Source organism: Hippopotamus amphibius, chromosome 9 (assembly GCF_030028045.1).
Source record: "Hippopotamus amphibius kiboko isolate mHipAmp2 chromosome 9, mHipAmp2.hap2, whole genome shotgun sequence".
NCBI classification, from domain to species: domain Eukaryota; kingdom Metazoa; phylum Chordata; class Mammalia; order Artiodactyla; family Hippopotamidae; genus Hippopotamus; species Hippopotamus amphibius.
In genome coordinates, this window is record NC_080194.1 from 38,534,363 (window position 1) to 38,557,531 (window position 23,169).

A 23,169-nucleotide genomic window follows, 5' to 3' on the forward strand; every position below is an offset into this window, starting at 1 on the left:
GGCATCCAATTTGCATACATCCTATGATCATGACTTTGTTGTTATTTCCTCACAATATACTATCACACCAAATATTCTCCTTCTTACTACTTAATAAGTATTTTGTCAGTCCTCATTCTTCCACAGCTTTTTTTCTATGAACTTTAAAAATGTATTGAGTATCTCCTTTATGCTATGAAAACTTAGCTTCGGAGATAACATAGGCTGAGAAATATTTGATTCTATAGTTCTCTGAGGCTGTGATCTGGATAGAAAATAAAGTACTAGATTCTATGGTACTTTAGGTAGGAAACATGTACTTAGCGAACTGCTGGAGGCTCAGTGTGGACAACGTGGACAGTTACAAACTTCAGGGTGACCAAGTCATGGCTGGCCTACAACATCCTGGGAGATTTCCCTACCTGGAGATAACATAGGCTGAGAAATATTTGATTCTATAGTTCTCTGAGGTTGTGATCTGGATAGAAAATAAAGTACTAGATTCTCAAGGAAATGTGAATTATTTTAGTTTAAAATGATGAGTATCTCTGTTCGCATTGGATTAGACTTTTAGTCCATTAGAAGAGAGCCTAATCTTAGAAAATAATATTAATTTCTCATAAGTTATTGCATTTCTAATGATTCTTTACCATCTATTTATTTTGGAATTAATTGAAGGAACTAATAGGTGGCCTTTTGATGATTATAAAGAGGATTATTATTATTTTTTACCTTTAAGATCATTCTATGATTTTGCTTAAAGAAAGTTTTTGGCACAGGATGATTCATAGTTTTCTGCATTTAGGTTTCCTGCAAACCAAATGTAGGGGATTTGAGCTAAAACTACGTTGAAATCATTGTCAGTATTCTACTAGGTGAGACTGATTAGCTTTGAAAAGTGAGCCCACAAGAACCATTGAAGATTGCTAACACTTCAGAATGGAATAGGCATCTTTGATTAAGATGGAGACCACCTGGAACACAGCAAATATTTAATCAATCCCTGATCATCCCATTGGTTAGCTAGTGGTCAACTTCAGCCTGGAGAATGAATTATATGATTAAAAAAAAGACACATCCAGACCCAACACATCAAGATTCAGTCAGTTCATCTTGTAAATATCTAATGCTTAAGGTATGACCCAAATAGAGTGTAATGTCACATATTCAACATAAGAGATGATATACAGTGATTGAGCTACAAGAAAGGCAAATTATCAATTATGGGAAAGAAAATCCTGCTTGTCAGTTACTCTCTCCTCTTACTTTTTTTTTCTGCCTACAGAGCAATTCTACAACTACTGTATCATGAACTTCCAGCAGTCGTTATGTCATTTCTAAATGGCACGAGCCTCACTCCAGCCTCATTCATCCTAAATGGTATTCCTGGGTTGGAAGAAGTGCATTTGTGGATCTCCGTCCCCCTGTGTACCATGTACAGCATTGCCATCACAGGGAACTTTGGCCTTATGTACCTCATCTACTCTGAAGACGCCTTGCACAAACCAATGTACGTCTTCCTAGCCCTTCTTTCCTTCACAGATGTGCTCATGTGCACCAGCACTCTTCCCAACACCCTCTGCATATTGTGGCTCAACCTCAAGGAGATTGATTTTAAGGCCTGCTTGGCTCAGATGTTTTTTGTGCATACTTTCACAGGAATGGAGTCTGGGGTGCTCATGCTCATGGCCCTGGACCGCTATGTGGCCATCTGCTACCCCCTGCGCTATGCTACTATTCTCACTAATTCAGTCATTGCCAAGGCTGGGCTCCTCACTTTTCTTAGGGGTGTAATACTTGTTATCCCTTTCACTTTCCTCACCAAGCGCCTGCCATACTGCAGGGGCAATGTCATACCACATACCTACTGTGACCACATGTCTGTGGCCAAGATATCCTGTGGCAATATTAAGGTCAATGCCATCTATGGTCTGATGGTTGCCCTCTTGATTGGGGGCTTTGACATCCTGTGCATCACGGTCTCCTACACCATGATCCTCCAGGCAGTGGTCAGTCTCTCATCAGCAGACGCTCGGCAGAAGGCCTTCAGCACCTGCACTGCTCACATCTGTGCTATAGTCATCACGTACGTCCCAGCCTTCTTCACCTTCTTTGCACACCGTTTTGGGAGACGCTCAATTCCTCCACACATACACATTATTATGGCTAATCTCTATCTACTTATGCCTCCCACAATGAATCCTATTGTGTATGGGGTAAAAACCAAACATATACGAGAATGTGTCACTAGGTTCTTGTTTAAAGGAAAGGATAATTCTTCTCATAATATTTAAGTAGAATCGTCTGAGAAGTTAGAGTTCTCTTGGCCAGCTTGAGATTACCAAGTTGATGGGGAGCCCTCAAAATGAAAGCAGATATCTAGCTACAGGAAACATTTGCATATGATTTTCACTTCTCTACCTCTCTTAAAAGAGTACCACTACATGCATGTAGGCAAAGACCCTTTCCTCTGAAATTCCATGTTCTCTAAAGCCTCTTTTGGAGAGGCTTCATAGGAGACTTTAAAGTTCAATGCATCTAATCTTCATAGACATATATTTCACTCCTGAGTGACAATCCACACAACTTTGAGGTACAGTGGTTGGATCACTGAGGACTGAAGTTAAACTTTCAAAAAAATTTAGATCCCTGGCATAACATAAGGTATGTTTATCAATGCCTGTTGCTATTATTTATCTCAGCATTCTCCTGCCAATACTACTTGGAGTTCATTCTTATTTTCCAAGTTTTTTGCCTGCTGTTTTTTATCCCTGAGTTTGTCAGCTGTATAGCCAGCAATGCATGCATATGTTCATCAGAAAACTTGTAAAAGGTGTAAGGTGCAGCATACTCATAATACCCAGAAGCTATGTCCATCAACATGAAGCTGAATAAATAAATAATTGTGGTATTCAAATAAAATGTCAAGTGAAAGAAACAAAATAATAAATATTGTATGATTTTATTTATATAAAGTTCACCGGCAGGCAAAACTCATTTATGGTGTTAGAAATGAAGATGATGTTTAGCTTTGAGAATGATGGACCAGCTAATAATTGGATAGGATATGAGGGATGCTTCTGAGGTGCTGTCAGTGCTTTAGTTCTTGATCTGAATGCTAATTACAAGATGTGTCCACTTGGTGGGATTTAATGAAGCTGTACACTTATGATGTATGCTATTTTTTGCATGCATATGATGCTTCAATAAAATATTTATTTAAAACAATATGCCTTGAGCACAGTCTCTGATCTCTCTAAACTGTGAAACATTTTCTTCCTTGCCTTCTAGGCTTTCTGTCTGTCTATGGCTTACAAAGTATACATACTTTCTTTTCTTTCAGAATTATGCTAAATTTAGTGCAAATAATATGTACATTTATACAAATTACAGTCAAACAGCATAGATAAGATAATCATAAGAAAAAAATGAAAACCTTCATCTTGAAAATCTCTTTAATCTAATTCTTTTGGGGAGATAGCCTTTTAAAAGTATTTTGTGTGTATGTGTATGCTTTTGTTGTTCTTTTTGGTAATTACTTCTGTAATTCAAGCTATATTTGAACTTTGAATTGAAGTTCAATTACCAGCTACTCTGTTATAAGCAATGAGGATTTTAACTCAATTACAATATGTCACCTGTGTATGTGTTTGTGTGTACATATGTATACATTTGTATGTATACATATTTACACATGTTATACTTACATACACACATACCCACACACACATATATAAAATCACACACAAACATATATATAAATATATATCTGGTGTATTTCTATTATACTTCCAGCCTCAATGTTAGTTATATCTTTAATTATCTGTTTTTAAGATTATTAACACTTGCTATTATACTGGAAATCTAAGATTTGTGTATAATTTGATTGTAATAGATGAAAACTAATAAACAGTATTTGATTTACTGTAATTATATAAATATTCATATGAATGTATATTACTTTATAACCAAGTCAGAATTATATTCCCTTCTCTATTGGTCCAGTATCACTACCCTTACTTTTGCAGGAGAATATTTCCAGCTTCAATATTTTTCAGAGACATCTGATAATATATTGTACCCATAAAACAATGATAGGATTTCTATGGAGAGGGAGAAAGCAGACAACTAGAAAATAACTTTTATAACAGAAAAGAATAAATAATGGAAAATATCTACAGAACAGAAAATAAAATTGCAAAAAAATCTCACGGAAAGGAAAACAAAAGGGCAAGGTAATGTAAAATAGGAAAGAAAAGTAGAGAGATTGGGACTTCTGTCCAGGAGGGCTAATGTCTGACTTTTAGAATTAAAACAAATGCTGTTGAGGCAAAGGGAGAATTTATCCAAACAACTACAAAATAATATTTATTATAATCAAGTTCAAAATTTGTATTTTAAGAAATCTCAAGAAATACTAAAACACCTAGCAAATTGTTTATAAAAGACTCAGACCTGGGTACACCAGTATGAAATTAAAAAAAATAAAAATAATGAAACTCTGAAAGTTTTCAGGTAGAAAATAAACATTAAAATACCAAAAAAAACTCCCCACAAATCACATTTACATAATTGTAAAGGATATCTACCAGCAGATATTGATGCTGGAAGATATAGGAGAAGTTTTCTTATCTGTGAAAAGAAGTAATTATGAGATTAGAATTATGTACTTAACCCAGTAATCAATTTGTTATGTGAACAGAAAAGTTACTTTAAGTATGGCAGATGGCAAGAGTCAATTTTGTATAACAACTTTTCTTAGGAAGTTATTTGAGGATGTACTCCAAAAAAATGAGGGCATAAACCAAAATATGCTGACATATGGAATTCAGGAGTTAGTGGTTTCAGTCTAGAAGAGAAAAAAAAAATTCCCATAGCTCAGAATGGAGAATATTGAAGACGCGGAAAATATCTTGTAGGTCAACATTCAATTATTACCCTTGTGTTCAGCGACTGTCTCATGACAACCATTACCAAAAACTCTTACCATTATTGCTACAGCCTCTCTTGAGGGTGGTTTAAGTGTGTATATTCCAAAGATCCTTGCATTTCCCCTTGAGGGCATATTCTGAGAAAAAATTTTTCTTTTCTTTTTTTTTTAAATTTTCTCTTTTCTTTGGCTGAGTTGGGTCTTCGTTTCTGTGCACAGGCTTTCTCTAATTGTGGAGAGTGGGGGCTACTCTTCATTGTGGTGCACAGTTTTTTTATTGCGGTGGCCTCTTGTTGTGGAGCACGGGCTCTAGGTGTGCAGGCTTCAGTAGTTGTGGCTCATGGGCTCAGTAGTTGTGGCTTGCAGGCTCTAGAGCGTAGGCTCAGTAGTTGTGGCATACGGGCTTAGCTGCTCCACGGCATGTGGGGTCTTCCTGGCCCAGGGATGGAACCTGTGTCCTCTGCATTGGTAGGCAGTTTCTTAACCACTGTGCCACCAGGGAAGCCCCTGAGAAAAAATTTCTTATATGTTCCTTCTTTCTCTCTCTCTCTCCATAACACGATTAACTATCATTTATTTAGACACAACTAAGAGTTAACTTATTCTGAATTCTTTACATACGTCATCTCTAAGTTTGAAACAATTCTGCAGATAGTCACTATTCATTGCATTTTATTTTTGAGGATACTGAAATGATATTTTTAATATCTATGAATTTGACTATTTCAGATCCTCATACAAGTGAAATCATGGAGTTTTATCTTTCTGTGATTCGCTTACTTCACTTAGCATAACGTCCTCATGGTCATCCACACTGGATGTGAAACATTGTCACCATGTTGTAGTTTTGCATATTGTAAAATGCTCCTCTTTTTAAAGTCTGAATAGTATTCCATTGTATGCATAGACCACATTTTTTTGTTTGTTTGTTTTTTTGGCCATACCACACGGTTTTTGGGATCTTAATTCCCTAACCAGGGATTGCACTTGGACCCTTGGCTCTGAAAGTGAGGAGTCTTAACTACTGGATCACCAGAGGATTCTCAGAACGCATTTTCTTTATCTATTTATCTGTCGATGAACATTTAGGTTGTTTCCACATCTTGGCTATTATGAATAAGGTTGCAATGATTGGGGGAGTGCAGATACCTCCTTGAGATCCAGATTTCAATTTTTTTCTTTCGATAAATACAAGCAGTGAGATTGCTGGATCATGTGGTACTTCCATTTAAAAATTTTTGAAAAGTCTTCTATAGTTTTCCATAGTTGTTGCAACATTTTGCATTCTAGTTTCTCCATATTCTCACCAACACTTGTCTTTTGTTTCTTGGTAACAGCTATCTTGACAAGTGTCAGCAATATATCACTGTGATTTTAATTTGAATTAAAATTGATTAGTGATGTTGAGCATCTTTTTATACACCCAAGAAATGTCTATTTAAGTCTTTAGTCCATTTAAAACATTGGGTTATTAATGCTTTTTTGCAGTTGAGTTGTAGGAACTCCTTATATAGTTTGGATATTAACCCTTTATTAGATATTTAGTTTGCAAATATTTTCTCCTATTCCAAAGACTGCCTTTTCACTCTGTTGATTGCATTCTTTCTTTCATTAACACCAGCTCACCTTATTTCTTCTAAAGATTTGTTGAAACCTTTCATCCATTGCTAATTACCTCCCTTTACTAATTTTCTTAATTATATTTTGCTATTATCTGTCTCCTTGCAGTTTGTTACTTTTTTTTAAGGTCTTTATTGGAATATAATTGCTTTACACTCTTATATCAGCTTTTGAGGTACACCAAAGTGAATCAGCTGCATTTATACATATATCCCCATATCCCTTCCCTCCCACGACTCCCTCCCACCCTCCCTGTCCTGGCCCTCTAAGGCATCACCCATCATCAAGTTGCTCTCCCTTTGTTATATAGCAACTTCCCACTAGCTATCTATTTTACAGTTGGTAGTGTGAATATTTCTTTGCTACTCTCTCACTTTGTCCCAGCTTCTCCTTCGCCCCACGCTGCCCCCAACCCCATGTCCTCCAGTCCATTCTTTTTAATGCCAAGAAAAATACAGCATTATTCCCTATTTTAACTCAATAACCACATCTTTATTTCCATTTTCTTGACAGGGATAATCTTCTACAAATAATTAAGGAAAGTGACTCTAGTAAACTTATTTAAACTGTGTGTAAGTCACTGAGAATTTATTTGTTCTTTTTAAAAAATTTATTTTTATGAGATATAAGGGACATATAACACTGACTAAGTTTAATGTACACAACATGTGTCATTAGATCTCCAAGATTTATTTATCTACTGGTTCCAAGTTTGCACCCTTAAACAACATTTACCCAAATCCCCCACACCCCAGCCTCTGGTAACCACCATTCAACTCTCTGTTTTTATGATTTTTGCTTTTATAGATAAGCCATATCTATGCTTATCATGTAAGTGATATCATATCACATATAAGTGATATTATACAGTATTTGTCTTTCTGTATCTGACATCTCACGTAGCATAGTGCCTTCAAGATTCATCCATGTTGTCACAAATGGCAGGATTTCTTTCTTTATTATGGCTGAATAATATTCTATTGTGTGTATATATAAATTGAAGCAATCAGTGAGAAATACCTAGAGACCCTAATTTTTAAAAAATTTAGGTATGCATGGAAAAAAGAGACACAAAATCCTATAGTATGTATTTCTCACTGTTTAAAGTGTGTGTTATTTAAAAATGTTTTTATTGCTGCATTTTTCTCTTTTTTAATTGAGTGTAATATTTTAGAATTCAAAATAAAAACAATCAAACACATTATAAAATTGCACACACATATACATTTTGATTTATTTTTAATTGCCTTAGATAAGATTTCCCAACTTCTAATAGTAAAGTTTCCATATCTGTACCATGGGAATTACTTTCTGGACTTCTCTCATTTGGGACCACCTATGGTTGGGGTTTTATTTTTTTACAAATATCTGAAACTTTGTATCATTCTTTCCCTTTGGGATCTACAGTCTCTGAGGGCTCTTAAGGCCTGTTTCACATTGAGACTTGGGAGTCCAAAGGGTATGAGATTAAGCTTGTTTCCCGTGGGAAGTCTGCTAGACTAAGCACTTCAGATCTAAGGTCTATAAGGTGAGACCAGGGTGCTACCATTGTGTACATTCCTGAAACCTCTCCCTGGCATGAGCTCCTTTCACATTCCTTTTTGTCTGGAACTACATTGTGGGTAAGAAAATGCCTTTCAGACATTTGGATTTTAGGCTTATTTATGACAAAACTTAGTCTTATTCCTGTCTGCCTGTGTCATCACAGGGATCAAGGGCATTGCACTACAGAGGATGTTGTTTGGTCATTTCTTAGTGTGGGGAAATTTAGGAAGAATATGATTAATTCTACCTTCAAAGGAGAGAGAGTACTATCAAGGAATGTGTGCTCTTGTGTGGGCAGGGGAGAGGATAGATGCTCTCAAAATCTCCTTTAGAGTATAGAGAATTCTTTTTTTATTATTCATTTTTATAAATATATGGCATAATGGCAGAGACAGAGAATTAGACAATAATAACTCTTAGATGAGTTATATCAGAAAAGATATATAGGTACATTCCTTTTCTTGAGGTCACTAGCTCACGCTTCCCTACCACCTTTCCTCTCTTCAATTCTGTCATTCAACTTTCAGTCATCCAATCTAACTCCAACTTAATTCTTTTTAAAATCCAGGTATATCCTCATTCATGGGGTAAAATAGGTAGCAGATTTGACCCATGTATTAAAACAGCTCACAGGTCAGTAAAGGTATATGATAAATATACAAATAGCTCTGGTACAGCTCTGCAGGTTATCCTCATCATGAAAACTAGGGAATATATATGTGTAGCAGAGAGGGAGAAAGGTGACTTTCAAGCAGACAACCTGGTTTGAATTAAGAAAGAAGGGGCTGTGTTTCATCAGTATTTGATGTAGAGAGCATATTTCTACCTTTCAACAAGCTACTGAACATACTGCATCTTGGTTAGATAGAATGACTACCATTACACTCATAGGAACATAATTAAATTAATAGATTAATTTAAATAATAAACAGATAAATATATTTAAATCAGTAAATATAGATAACCAAATAGTACTGCTGCTGTCTTTTCTGTAGGCATATCGATAAATATTTGAATTGGTATGCAAGTTGGTTATTTATGCACAAGGTAAACCTAAAAGAACCAGAGGAGGCACATAAGAGCCTTATGCTAAGTGCTGGCACTTGGTGGTTGTTTAATGGAATTTTAAAAAATTTAACTAATAGAATTGTTAACTTTAATTTAGATTCCATACACTTGAAATATTCAGTCTCAATGACAACACTATGTGCTGTCTAAAAAAAGTTAAATTTGATCTTTCAGGAAAAAACATTTCAGAACAGCAATAACAAAAGATGAAAATCAGAGAATCTAGAACTCTCTTTTCTGGATCCAGCTATCTTCTGGCATTCCTCTCCAAGGGATCATGGAGAGGATTCTTCAGATGCCTTATAGAATTTTATTTTGTGTCCCAGAACCTTAAATTCTCTAAAACATTCTGTCCTGGGCCATCTTTAGTGAAACATAGCATGAAAATGAGAAAAAAGTGAAAAAACAAGACTTCTTGGCCTTCCTGGGTGCTAAACAGTATCTGATTCCTCCTGATTTTTCTGGGGGCTGAAATCAAGTGATAACCTAAAGAAGCATGTATTCTGTTTTAAACAGCCAGAGGCCGCAATGGGGCCTGCACACAATTTTCGCCAAATGGCTGCCCAGCGTGGGATGAGGAAACCGCAAAAGCAGCAGTGATAGCATTAATCACTGTACTTTCCATCAGATCCTGCAGGCTCAGGCTTAGACACTTGAATCAGGTAATGGAATGTATTCTCATCAAGAAGGGAAACTGAAGTATATTGTGTAGCACAACTCAATGTGGTATGCTTTTTTTTATATATATATATATATATATATCCCCTCTTTTTTTTATTTATTATTTTTTGGGGGGTACACCAAGTTCAATCATGTTTTTATACACATATCCCCATATTCCCTCCCTTCCTTGACTCCCCCCCCCTCGAGTCCCCCCCACCCTCCCCACCCCAGTCCTCTAAGGCATCTTCCATCCTCGAGTTGGACTCCCTTTGTTATACAACAACTTCCCACTGACTATGTATTTTACAGTTGGTAGTATATATATGTCTGTGCTACCCTCGCTTCGTCTCAGCTTCCCCTTCACCCCCCGCCCCCTCCCAAACCTCGAGTTCTCCAGTCCATTCTCTGTATCTGTGTCCTTGTTCTTGTCACTGAGTTCATCAGTCCCATTTTTAGATTCCGTATATGTGAGTTAGCATACAATACTTGTCTTTCTCTTTCTGACTTTCTTCACTCTGTATGCTTTTTGTAGTACAGTGTGTTGCATTGTCTCTTTCACTGAAAAAAGCTTAATGCAAGACCCCCCCCCAAAAAAAAATACCTTGAGGTGGATCTCTTTTCCTATGCTTTTGTCATTATACTTCCAATACTTTTCTATATTCTATCTCCTTTTTACTTCCCCAGAATCACATGCAAAAATAAGGAAGTGGGAGAGGTTCAGGTAAGTCTGAATAGTACTTGCAACCAAATTATCTTCCTCTTTGAAAGAGAAACTATGAATCTTCCCACACAGTCCTCTTATTCTTTGTGTAGAAGATGGCTGGAGTACTGGACAAAGAGAAATTATAAGAAGCAGGAGATGTAGAGATCCCAAGTTGGAAACACAAAGGCTCACATTCTTCCTGAGAAAAAAACAAACACAAAAATAAATAAATGAGAAAATAAATCATCGATCCACAGCTCATTAGCCTTTATAAAGGATTTGGTTTAATTAAACAGATGTAAAGTCTGAGCTAGAAAAACCTAGATTTCACTCTGAATTAATCACTAATTGCTTTGGGCAAGCAAATGAAACATCCTATCCCTGAGTCAGGGAATTTAGTGACAATAGCTTACTCTGGACTTTGGGATGGATGGTCCTCTTTAAAGGAAGTGACATTCTATCTCAGTGTTCAAAGAAGACTTGTCAAGATGAATATACAGCAGGAGATTTTTCAAATAAGGGAAGTAAATTGAGGCAAGTCAACATAAACTTGAGCTATATGTAGTATTTTGGGATTTGCAAGTGGTCAGCAAATGAAATGCTAGGATACAGGATACAGTTACCCTATTATTCATCATCCAAACCAGGATACTTTCGGGTGCTTAAGGAATGGAAAGAAATAACATGGGAAAGAGAAGATAAAAACTAAATTTTACTTTATTTAATGCTATGCCAAGAAATTCAAGCTCTACATTCAAAATGACAAGAAAACATTGAATATTATTAAGCAGGATTAAAATATTTTCAAAATTATGCTATAGGACAAACAATTCGAAAAATACAAGAAGTAAAGCAAAGAAATGGGTGGATATAGGTGGGTGGTCTTTAAAAGACAGTAAGAATGGTAATAGGAAGGAAGGGCTGATATTAAAAATATTTCTGGATTAAAATATAATTTTTCCCTTGTGTAAGGATATAACACAGATAATATATATGCTGAGGTGACCTGGACAGAGTAAGAATCAAGACAATTTGAGCTATAAAGAAAATACACCCAAAATGAGGTAGAGGCACACCTGAGAAGGTCACAAAGGTGTTGGTAGATCATATGGTAGATGATGATACCATTACCTAAAAGACAGAATTCAGAAGCAGAGCTTATTTGGGCATGGGATAGAGTCTGAAATGATGATTTAGTCTTGGGCATGGTGAATTTAGACTGTGGAAATTTAAGACGGAAATATCCTGTATGCATTTAGAAGGGAGACAACAATTGTGACATAGTTTTCTTATAAATTAATTATCTGAAAATTATCTTCATGTTGGTTATAGTTGAGGTCATGAGTGTGGAAATATTTCCAAGAGAGAGAAAAATGGGAGAGTATAGAAAATATGCTTCTTAAGAATTGTGTAAAAACAGAAAGGAAATAGATTACCTCAATGACCTTGGAGAATTACAGGATTATTTGAGAAAGGGAGATTTTTTATTTTTCTCTTTTGTTGAATAATCAAGTTAGATGGACCTCCATGGCCACTATCTTTGTAGCTCATATCTATATAGCATCTACATTTGCATTTTGAATTACTATATCCAATCCACCAGATACTAGCCTAGGAGTAAAATAAACTTATGATTACTCTTCAGAACTCTTTGAGGTAAGTATCATTAGCTTTGCATTATAGAAGAACAACTGAGGCTTTAAGAATGACATCCTACAGTTGGTATAGAAAGAGCTGAAATTTGAATGAGATCTTATTTTGTATAAGTAACCATATCTTTGCATTACATATTGCCACAGAATATTAATGTAATAAATAAACTCTGGACTATTTCCATGCAATTACAACTTACTATTGTAAAGACATTGCATGAATGTTAGTGATATATGAATATAATTTCTGTCCCTGGATCTAGTTTTGTGAATTGAATAATGTTGAATTGAATAATTCAACATTATTCGATCTTTCTGTGCCTCAGTTTCTTCTACTATTTGAGGACAAAACAAAAACTACAATTTTGTGGTTATGGCTTTAAAATTACATTAGGGTTGTTTATAAAACTTTAAAAACATTACCTGTAATATACTATTATTCAATAAATTGTGTATTTTCATAGTCACTATTATTCAGAATTGTTGATACTGTCATAAATGTTATTTTATTCCAAATTTAAGTCTATATTTTCAAGGATGATGTGAACTAAAGCTCTGTTTTTTAAAATTTCTTCTCCTAGGGCAGAGACTTGTGGAAAAATAGCCTTTCGATATTGAATTAGTTATGCTGCTTTCCAACAATTCATATGTGTCCCCCAAATATTTTATTCTTAATGGAATTCCTGGTCTGGAAAGAGTACATGTATGGATCTCCCTCCCATTCTGCACAATGTATATTATCTCCCTTGTGGGAAACCTTGGCCTTGTGTATCTCATTCATCATGAGGAGTCCTTACATCGCCCAATGTATTTTTTTCTGGCAATGCTCTCCCTCGTTGATCTCTTTACCTGTACCACTGCTCTACCCAATGCACTCTGCATCTTCTGGTTAAATCTCAAGGAAATTAACTTCAATGCTTGTTTAGTTCAGATGTTCTTTGTCCATGGGTTCACAGGTGTGGAGTCTGGGGTGCTCATGCTCATGGCTCTGGACCGCTATGTGGCCATTTGCTACCCATTGCGTTATGCAACTGTACTAACTAACCCTATCATTGCCAAAGCTGGGCTTGCCACCTTCCTGAGGGGTGTGTTGCTGATGATTCCTTTTCCATTCTTGGTCAAGCGTTTGCCCTTCTGCCAAAGCAATATTATCTCCCATACATATTGTGACCACATGTCAGTGGTGAAGTTATCCTGTGCCAGTATCAAGGTCAATGTCATCTATGGTCTGATGGTTGCTCTCTTGATTGGAGTGTTTGATATCTGCTGTATATCTGTTTCTTACACTATGATCCTCCGGGCAGTGGTCAGCCTCTCCTCCGCAGATGCTCGGCAGAAGGCCTTCAGCACCTGCACTGCCCATATATCTGCCATTATTATCACCTATGTTCCAGCATTCTTCACCTTCTTTACCCACCGTTTTGGGGGACACACCATTCCCCCTTCTCTTCACATCATTGTAGCTAATCTTTATCTTCTTCTTCCCCCAACTCTGAATCCCATTGTTTATGGGGTAAAGACAAAACAGATTCGAGAAAATGTGAAAAAGCTCCTCCAAGGTGAGAAAGGTGCAAGTATTCAGGATAACTGAAACTAGATAGAAGGAAGAGGAATAAAAAACGACAAAGAAGAAACTAATGTGTGATATCATACAATCACTCATGTTTGATATCGTGTCTTTTCCATGATCTATGTTTTTTGCAACTATAGGGGGAAAATGTATAGATAATTCTGGATTTATATTACAGTGCTTTCCCTTATTTTTTTCTCCACCAGTTTGAATGGTCATTGATGTTAGTTCACTACAGCTCTCCTCTAATGTATCCATGTAAGATATTTTCTTAACCTTTTGGGAGAGTTTTTAAGTGACTTGTCTGTAACCTTTCTTATGGATAAGAAATGCAATGGTTTTTCAGGACATTTTCCAGGCTAGACAGTCTTTGAAGCTAAAATTCAGTTTATGAATTATGCTGATAATATATAGATAAAAATGGTAGTCCTTGATTTTAAAAGAATGGCTTTTAGTAAACATCATATTGTAAAAAGCCATGCAGAGCAATTTACTCAAGAAGTAAAAATACTTGTAATATATAGGTTAACCTTCAAAAATAATAAATGGAATATATGACCAAAACGCCTATGTTGCTCAGATACTGATTTATTTTCCTCCATTATTTACTGATATCAGGGCTTTTTCTCTGTCAAATAAAATTATATATAATACCAATGGACACTACATAAATAAATAATGGTCACAAGTACCAGGTGTTTGAAAGCATCTTGGATATAGTATCTCCACTGCAATCTCTCAGTTCAATAACATCTTTTTCCTGTTTCACTGATCATCAGTCATCTATCTTGATTCTTTCCCTTTTACCTCTGGAATGGATAATCTACACAAGGTGAGCTGTTGTCCATGGAGCCCTGAGGACCTCAAGACCATTTGGGAGAATGTATGAAGTCACAACAATTTTCATAGAGATATTAAGGCATTATTTGCCTTTTTCAGTTTCATTCTCTTACTAATGTACAAAGGGGTTTTCCAGAGTCCAAATGATGTGTGATTATTATTGTAAAAATAAATTCTGTCAACACTTAGAAGATCTGCATAACTCAGTGAGCCAATATTTCCAAATGACAAATGTTTGATGTTACAAAATGATGCATGTGTGAAGATTAATTTCAGTGTAAGATAGACCAGTGGGTTTTAATACTTCAGAGTACCAACAGCTTACTGATATGGTTTCAGATTTTACAACTAAGCTTTAGGAGACTCTCTGTTGTCGAGTTTGGATGTGGTATCAAAGAAGATACCCACAATTAACTGAAAAGGTATTAAAGACTCAACCCCTCCCTCTTCCAACTGTATATCTATGTGAGGTCATATTTTTTTTCATAAATATTAAACAAAACAACATATTTCAACAGATATAATGCAGAAGCAGATAAAATCTAACCGTTGTCTATTAAATCAGTCATTAAAATACTTGCAAAATGTAAAATAGTATGACAATATCTTTGGAAAAATATACTTATTTTTCACAAAAATATGTGTTTTATGGTAACATATAGGCTTCTCATTGCTACTTTAAGTTAATAAGCACTTTTAAAATTCTATTTTAGTTTTGAACACAGTCAATATTTATAGATATGGAGCACATAAACAAATGCTCTTTAAGATTTCAGTAAAGTTTAATAGGGTAAATTGGATCGTAAGACCAACAATTTTGAGAATCACTGATATACTAGAAATAAATTCAGGTATAATATCAACCATTCCCATGAGGTTTTTCTTTATTCTTCTTCTTGAAATTGAGGTATATCTTATAGTGTAGACTGAACAAATCTTAGGTATATCTTTGGTACCAACACCCAGGCCCAAGTATAGAATATCTCCACAAACCCAGTGCCTTTCATTTGAACTGCAAAAATAACCACAATTTTGGCCTCAGCACCATAGATTTCCTTATTTTTTAAAAAACTTTATTTAATATAAATAACACAGAATGTACTTTTATATGTCTTCTCTCTTTCAACAGTAAGTCTGTAAGATTCATTTATATTGCTTTGTATAGCAGCACTTTATTTTTTAATTATGATGTCATACATATTTAATGAATATAATATGAGATAGTAAATATATAAATCTTATATATTAAATATATATAAAAGTTTACATTATATGTGTTAAAAATATATGTCCTATCTATCTATCTATTCTCTATCTATCTATCTATCATCTATCATCTATCAATATGTGTATCTATCTGTAATATATATAGATTTTTTATTCTGTCATTTTATGAACACTGTTTTCAACTTGGGGACATTATTGACATTATCTTGAACATTCATGTACATATCCTTTGGTAGATATATGTACTCATAACTTATAGGCATTATCCAGAAGTGTAACTTATGGGTCATAGAATATATGTATATTTAGCTTTAATAAGCATTGGCAAACAGTTTTCCAAAATTTTTGTATCAATTTACACCCCCATCAACAATATCTGAAAGTTTTAGCTGCTTCACATCCTGCTAAAATTTTATATTGCCAGTTCTTTTCATTTTAAATATTTTTTGACTAGTGGTATCTCATGGTTTTAATTTGCATTTCCTTATTGACTAATACCATACAACATTTCATGTGAATGTTTCTTATTTATTCTCTTTTGTAAAGGGTCTAAGTCTTCTGTCAATTTTTCTACTGAATTTTCTTTTTTTGGAGTTTATGTTCCACTTGTTAAATGTAGTCAGTGTAAATTCTCTCTCTGTGTGGGTCTCTCTCTGTCTCTCTCTCTCTTATTCCATGTAATTGTCAAATTTAGAGAACCTAAAATTGGCATATATTTGATGTACAGTTCATATACAAGTTCTTTCAGTTTTTCTCATAATGTTTTATATAGTACTTTTGTTCCCCAATCCAAGATTGTAAATTGTACTTGACTATCTTTATTCTTTTTCTTTTTATTTATTATTTTTTAATCTTTCAATTTTGTCATGGTTTTCTTTATTTCTCTCTCTCTTTTTAAACTTTTATTGGAGTATAGTTGATTTACAGTGTCCTGTTTAAGGTGTGCATCTAAGTGATTCAGTCATACATATACATGAATTCATTATTTTCCAGATTCTTTTCCCATATAGGTTATTACAGAATATTGAGAAAAGTTCCCTGTGCTATACAGTAGGTCTTTGTTGGTAATCTATTTATACACAGTAGTGTATGTATGTTAATCCCAAGCTCCTAATTTATTCCAACCTGCCCCCACCCCCCACCCCCAACTTTTTCCCTTTGGCAACCATAAAGTTTGTTTTTGAAATCTAATTTTTAAAAAATGGTATAAATGAACTTATTTACAAAACCTTTAGTCTTTTAAAAGATGAAATAATCTGAATTTCTTTGAATTTTATAAAATTGACATTTTTGAAGGTTTTTTTTTAATATAATGGCTCTCAGATTTGTCTGAATATTCTTCATGATTAGATTTAGATTGTGCACTTTTAGAATGTATATCATACATTTAGTTCTTAGTGCATCAAACTAAGGGGGTATGATGTTAGTTTATTCCATTATTGGTGATGTTAACATTGATATTTGGTTAAGGTTGTCTGTGCCTTCCAGGCAAACACATCAGAAACACACTTGAGGTCCAACTAAACAGGATTTAATAGTTGCTACAACATTCAGCAAGCCAAGTAAAACTTGGAGGCATCCCAGTAAAAGTACTCTAAAAGAGGCTTTCTTGGTATGTCTTAAAAAAAATACAGCTAAGGCACTAACTCATGCATGACATGCTGTGGGGTTGAGGGGCTGTCTTGCAGTATACGGTAGATATCTGAAGTATAGTAATCACATGGTCTTGTATCTTTGATAACTAAACCTCAGCATTCAGAAGCCAATGGGTAGAAAGAAGAGTAGCCTTTACTGTTATCATTCCCTGTAACCCAGTTTTTCCCTCTCAATTTAGTCTGTACTAGTAATCATTCCTTATTTGCAAGGGGAGGGGGCCTTTTCTACCATGTATTCAGTCCTAAAACTAAAGCTGCTGCTTGATCATTTGTGGCTCACCATGGCTACAGTCTAGGAAGTAAAGAAAGGAGTGACTTTAATGGCAGAAATACTCGACCTAGATTGTCATGAGGAGCTATGGTTGCTGTTACATAGTGGTAGCGGGAGAATTATGTCTGGAACAAAACAGTTCAATGAGACACCTCTGGGAGTTTCCAATGTATGGTCAATGTGCAAGTATAGCTTAAAAGTACTAAAAAGGGCATAGAATCCCAGGGGCTTATTCTCCTTGGAGATGAAGAGATTCAGGGTAGGGGACACCAAAAACAAAGCAAAACAACAACAAGAATAACAAAAACCCTAAGCTAGTTGATGAGGGGAGAGAGGAATCTATAATAGCAAGTAGAATAAGGACATGTTGGTTATGGCTTCAAGGATCAACTACAGCAATGGATTTGTATTCCTCCCATTAACCCTCCTGTTGCACGTTGTCTTTGTTTTTTTAAAAACAAAAGAAATTGTGACTGGCCACTAACTTTATTATTTTTTAAATAAATTTATTTATTTATTTATTTGTTTATTTTATTGCCCGTGTTGGGTCTTTTCTTTTTTGCAGTGCGTGGGCTCCTCCGTGCTGTGGCTTCTCTTGTTGCAGAGCAAAGGCTCTAGGCGCGTAGGCTTCAGTAGTAGCAGCACATGGGCTCAATAGCTGTGGCTCACGGGCTCTAAAGCGCAGGTTCAATAGTTGTGGCGCCTGGACTTAGTTGCTCCGTGGCATGTGGGAACTTCCTGGAGCAGGGGTTGAATCCGTGTCCCCTGCATTGGCAGGTGGATTCTCAACCACTGTACCACCTAGGAAGCCCCGATTGGCCACTAACTTTAAAAGGCCATGAAAATCTAGAATTAACATAATGTGGGACATGATTGAGTCTGAATCTTGCAAGTGGTAGAATACAGCAAATTCTGCTGATTCCCATTCTACCCCGGTTTGGCAGTCATAGCTCCTACTAGGTCTTATTGAAAGATGTAACTCTACTTGAGAGCTTCCTTCAGCTAGCAGATGGAGAAGTCCAGAAGTCACCAGGAATTAAGCCATTTAAATCCCATTAATGAGACGTGGAGAGCAAACACTCAAATGTTCTCATCTCATGGTGGGAAAATGTGGACGCACGTCCTATAACATTATCCAAAGTACTTCAGTGAACACTGAGCCCCCATACCTACAGCCAGTAACCTGCTTATGCTTTGTATTGACTCTGTTTTATTCCCTGTCTTAGATTCCCTGCCATCAATGTTTTCTAGTACAATCTACCAAATAAAATATTTAAATCAAATTCTTATCTCAGGTCTGTTTCTGAAAGAACCCAGCATAGGATAGACAAATTGATGAAATAGAAGAGAATATTGAGGCGCGATTGTTAGAGAGGACTAATGAGTTACCGTGGTATGCAATCCAGGTTAACGAGTCTACCAATGTTGACAATAAGGCAACAATGCCTGTTTTTGTGCAATAGATTTTTCAGGTGGATGTGCATGAGGATATGTTATGTGCACTTTTGTTGCCAACCAGCACCACAGCTGCAGAGCTAGTCTTTGAATGATTACATATCAGGAAAAATGAATTAGTCATTTTGTGTTGGTATATGCATGGACAGAGTAGCTGCCATGACTGGATGGCTTTCTTTTTTGGCTACTCAGGTCACAGAGGTTGCTTCTGAATGTGAATCTATGCATTGTCTCATCCATAGAGAAATGGTAGCTAGCGGAAAAATGTCACCTGATTTAACAACGTTTTGCAGGATGTGATTAAAATTAGCAACTGCATTAATGCACATGTCCTTGGCTCAAGTCTGTTCTTGCAGCTCTGTGAGGAGGTGGATGTAGAGCGTACACATCTTCTCTCATACACAGAAGTGAGAAGGCTTTCTTTTTTTAATTAATTTTTATTGCAGTATCATTGCTTTATAATGCTGTGTTAGCCTCCGCTGCACAACAAAATGAATCAGCCTTATGAGAACAGATATCCCCTCCCTTTTGGACTACCCTTCCATTTAGGTTACCACAGTGCATTAGGTAGAGTTCCCTGTGCTATACAGTATGTTCCCGTCAGTTATCTATCTTATACACAGTATCAATAATGTATATGTGTCAATCCCAGTCTCCCAATTCCTCCCACCCAACCTCTTTTCCCTTTGGTATCCATATATTTGTTCTCTAAGTCTATGTCTCTATTTCTACTTTACAAATAAGATCATCTATACCATTTCTCTAGATTCCACATATATGTGTTATTATACAATATTTGCTTTTCTCTTTCTGATGTACTTCACTCTGTATGACACTCTCTAGGTCCATCCGTGTCTCTACAAATGACCCAATTTTGTTCCTTTTTATGGCTGAGTAATATTCCCTTGTATATATGTACCACATCTTCCTTACCCATTTGTCTCTTGATGGACATTTGGGTTGCTTCAATGTCCTGGCTATTGTAAATAGTGCTGCAATGAACATTGGGGTGCATGTATCTTTTTGAATCAAGTTTTCCTCTGGGTATATGCCCAGTAGTGTAATTGCTGGGTCATTTTGAGTTTTTTAAGGAACCTCCATCCTGTTCGCTGTAGTGGCTGTATCAATTTATTTTCCCACCAACAGTGCAAGATGGTTCCCTTTTCTCCAAACCCTCTCCAGCATTTATTGTTTGTAGATTTTTTGATGATGGTCATTGTGATAAGTGTGAGTAATACCTCATTGTAGTTTTGATTTGCACTTCTCTAATAATTAGTGATGCTGAGGATCTTTTCTTGTGTCTCTTGGCCATCTGTATGTCTTCTGTGGTGAAATGCCTATTGAGGTCTTCTGCCTACTTTTTGATTGGGTTGCTTGTTTTTGCGTGTGTGTTTTTTTGTTTTTTGCTTTTTTGATATTGAGCTGCCTGAGCTACTTCTATATCTTGGAGATTAATCTTTTGTCAGTTGCTTCATCCAGAAGTCCAGACAGATGTATAACAGGCATAGGTACTAAGATATGAACTGATGTACTATGAGAATTAGGAAGGTTATTTGATAATGCAAATGAGAGATGTTTTGGCTTGTTTTAGGTCAATCCTGTATCTATCATTTAACTAGTTGATTAACAAAAAATATAAATGATCCCTTGATTAACAATACTAGCTGAACCCCTAATTGCTATTATATTGATAACATTGAATATATAAAAAAGCTCAGATGTGATATTAATAAAGAATTGACTGAAGGAAATGCAACCCTTGCATTTGTCTACATGTTTGCAACTTTACACTTAAATGAGGTAGAATAATAGAGAACTTTAGACCAGAATCAAAATGATGTCTATGTTGTATCCTTATAAAATTGTTTTCACTGAATCTTCATTTCTTATTATTTCCTTGGTCTTATGAGGTACACTATATGAAACAATAAGTAACATCAATTATTTTCCTCATAGAAAATGCTACTGGGAATGCCCTAGGTTATAACAATGTGTTACATTGGCTAAGACTCATGAAAAATCACTAATAATCAGAGAACTGTAAATCAAAACTACAGTGAAATATCACCTCACAATTGTCAGAATGGCTAGAGTCAAAAAGACAAGAAATAACCAGTGTTGGTGAAGATGTGGAGAAAAGGGAGACTTACTACACTGTTGGTGGAAATTAAGTTAATACAGTCACTATGGCAAACAGTATGGAGGTTCCTAAAAAAGTTAAAAACAGAACTACCATATGACTCAGGTATTCCACTCCTGATATATATCCAAAGAAAATAAAAACACTAATTTGAAAAGATATATGCACCCTAATGTTTGTAGCAGCATTATTTACAATAACTAAGACATGGAAGCACACACTAAGTGTCCATCAACAGATGACTGGATAAAGAAGATGTGGTACATATATACAATGGTTCATCTCTTTTAGAAGAATATTTGACTCTGAAACAAAAGCATACCAGTTTCAAAGTCTGTCCAAGTAAATTCTCTAATTCTTACATCAACTCAGTAACACCGAATTCAAAGGACAACTGCACATATTTGAAACAAATCTAAATTTATCAATCTCAGCAAAGCACTCTTCAAGTTTCAAGTATTTTGTGCAGCTTCAAGATTGACATAACACTGTTTCTAGCAATTAAATCTGTAAATTGATTCATGTTAAAAAAAAGAAAGAAAAATAACACCTTTCCCAACTCATTATCAGAAATCTTCAGCCTTTCCAGAATAACTGTTTTTGATTAAGGTTTTATATAATTTATAATTTAGATTTCTTTCTTTTTTGTATCCAAAGTGGTTGAAGGAAATTTGAATGCCAGTTGTAGCAATTTTTAAGAAGCATGGTATGAATTTCTGTTTCTGAGTTTTGTAATTAGATTATATTTTCTTGTTCACTTGCTTGGCCTGATTTCCACCAATTTCTATTTTTTACCTATTTTACCACCTGCATTTCTGAAATCTACACAATTCAACAGTTAAATGAGTGACAATGTAAATAAATAAACTATAGACAGTAAATAATTAACAGATTTGTGTTAGCTCTAAGAACTTAGAGAAGTTTCTAAATAAGGTTTAGTTGAATAGAGGAGATGACTTTAAGTAGATGAAGCCCCCTTGAAAAAAAATAATCAGTCCAGAACAGAAGAATAAAAGGCTGAAAAATGACCAAAAATTACCTTGAATATGACTAGGGTATTTTGGTTATAATCCTTGAGATTTTTTAAAGAATTGTGTAACCACGACATCAGCGATATGAAAAAAGTCCTGATACTTTTCGTTCATAATGCTTGCTGTATGTTTTATACACATTGAAATTACGAGAAGGTACCCCCACACCAATGTAAATTACATTGAATGGTTTGTTTGTTTTGCTTCCTCAGTGCTCATTGTCTCCAGTAATATTTCTCACTTTCTGGAAACTGACCTTTCATCCCTTTCTAATCTATCGAAATGGAATCTGTGGGAGTCACCATACAAGTACACAAGCCATAAAGTAGATTAATAATTCCAGAAACCCTGTATCCAAAATAAGAAATTATGAAGTTTCTCTAAGCATATATAATTTTTAAAGTTTTTACAAAATTATAAAGACTTCTAATTATGTTGATATTCATAGTTTCTTTGTAGACATTCGGATTGCAATATTTTGGTAGTTCATTAAAAGTGTACTCTTCTCATGGTTTTTAATTATTGTTTTGCTAGCATCCAAGGACATTATTTAGACCCCTTATTGAATGATGCATGAAGCATAAGGCTCTTGGATAGTGATTAATTATTCCAGAAAGCATTTCCCAAACCAAACACAGAAAATGTTGTGCTGGGCATTTGTAACAAGGAAAAAATTATTCCACCTGATTCCAAAATGTTTTGAATTAATAAATATGATAGATTTTTCACAATCAGTATGTTCTTTGTAAACTAAGGAATGGGGAAAGGCATTCTGAAGCAAGCAAAAAGAATGTAGAGAAGACACAGAAAAGATCAGTGA

The 23,169-nt window shown here is 35.2% G+C and overlaps 2 protein-coding genes across 2 annotated transcripts; both read left to right on the forward strand.

Annotated features, from left to right (window-relative positions):
- The first annotated feature begins 1,307 nt into the window (after nucleotides 1-1,307).
- On the forward strand, nucleotides 1,308-2,273 carry LOC130861501 (olfactory receptor 52N1). The gene has a single exon (XM_057750438.1). The coding sequence runs from the start codon at nucleotides 1,308-1,310 to the stop codon at nucleotides 2,271-2,273; it is 966 nt and encodes a 321-aa protein (XP_057606421.1).
- Nucleotides 2,274-12,785: 10,512 nt separating this feature from the next.
- Nucleotides 12,786-13,751, forward strand: LOC130861496 (olfactory receptor 52N5). Its single transcript, XM_057750435.1, has one exon. It carries the CDS (start codon nucleotides 12,786-12,788, stop codon nucleotides 13,749-13,751), a length of 966 nt encoding a protein of 321 aa, XP_057606418.1.
- Nucleotides 13,752-23,169: the final 9,418 nt, after the last annotated feature.

What these genes read in the sequence shown, in the direction of transcription:
- LOC130861501 (XM_057750438.1), top strand. Translation starts at nt 1,308, where the DNA reads ATGTCATTTCTAAATGGCACGAGCCTCACTCCAGCCTCATTCATCCTA.
- LOC130861496 (XM_057750435.1), top strand. Translation starts at nt 12,786, where the DNA reads ATGCTGCTTTCCAACAATTCATATGTGTCCCCCAAATATTTTATTCTT.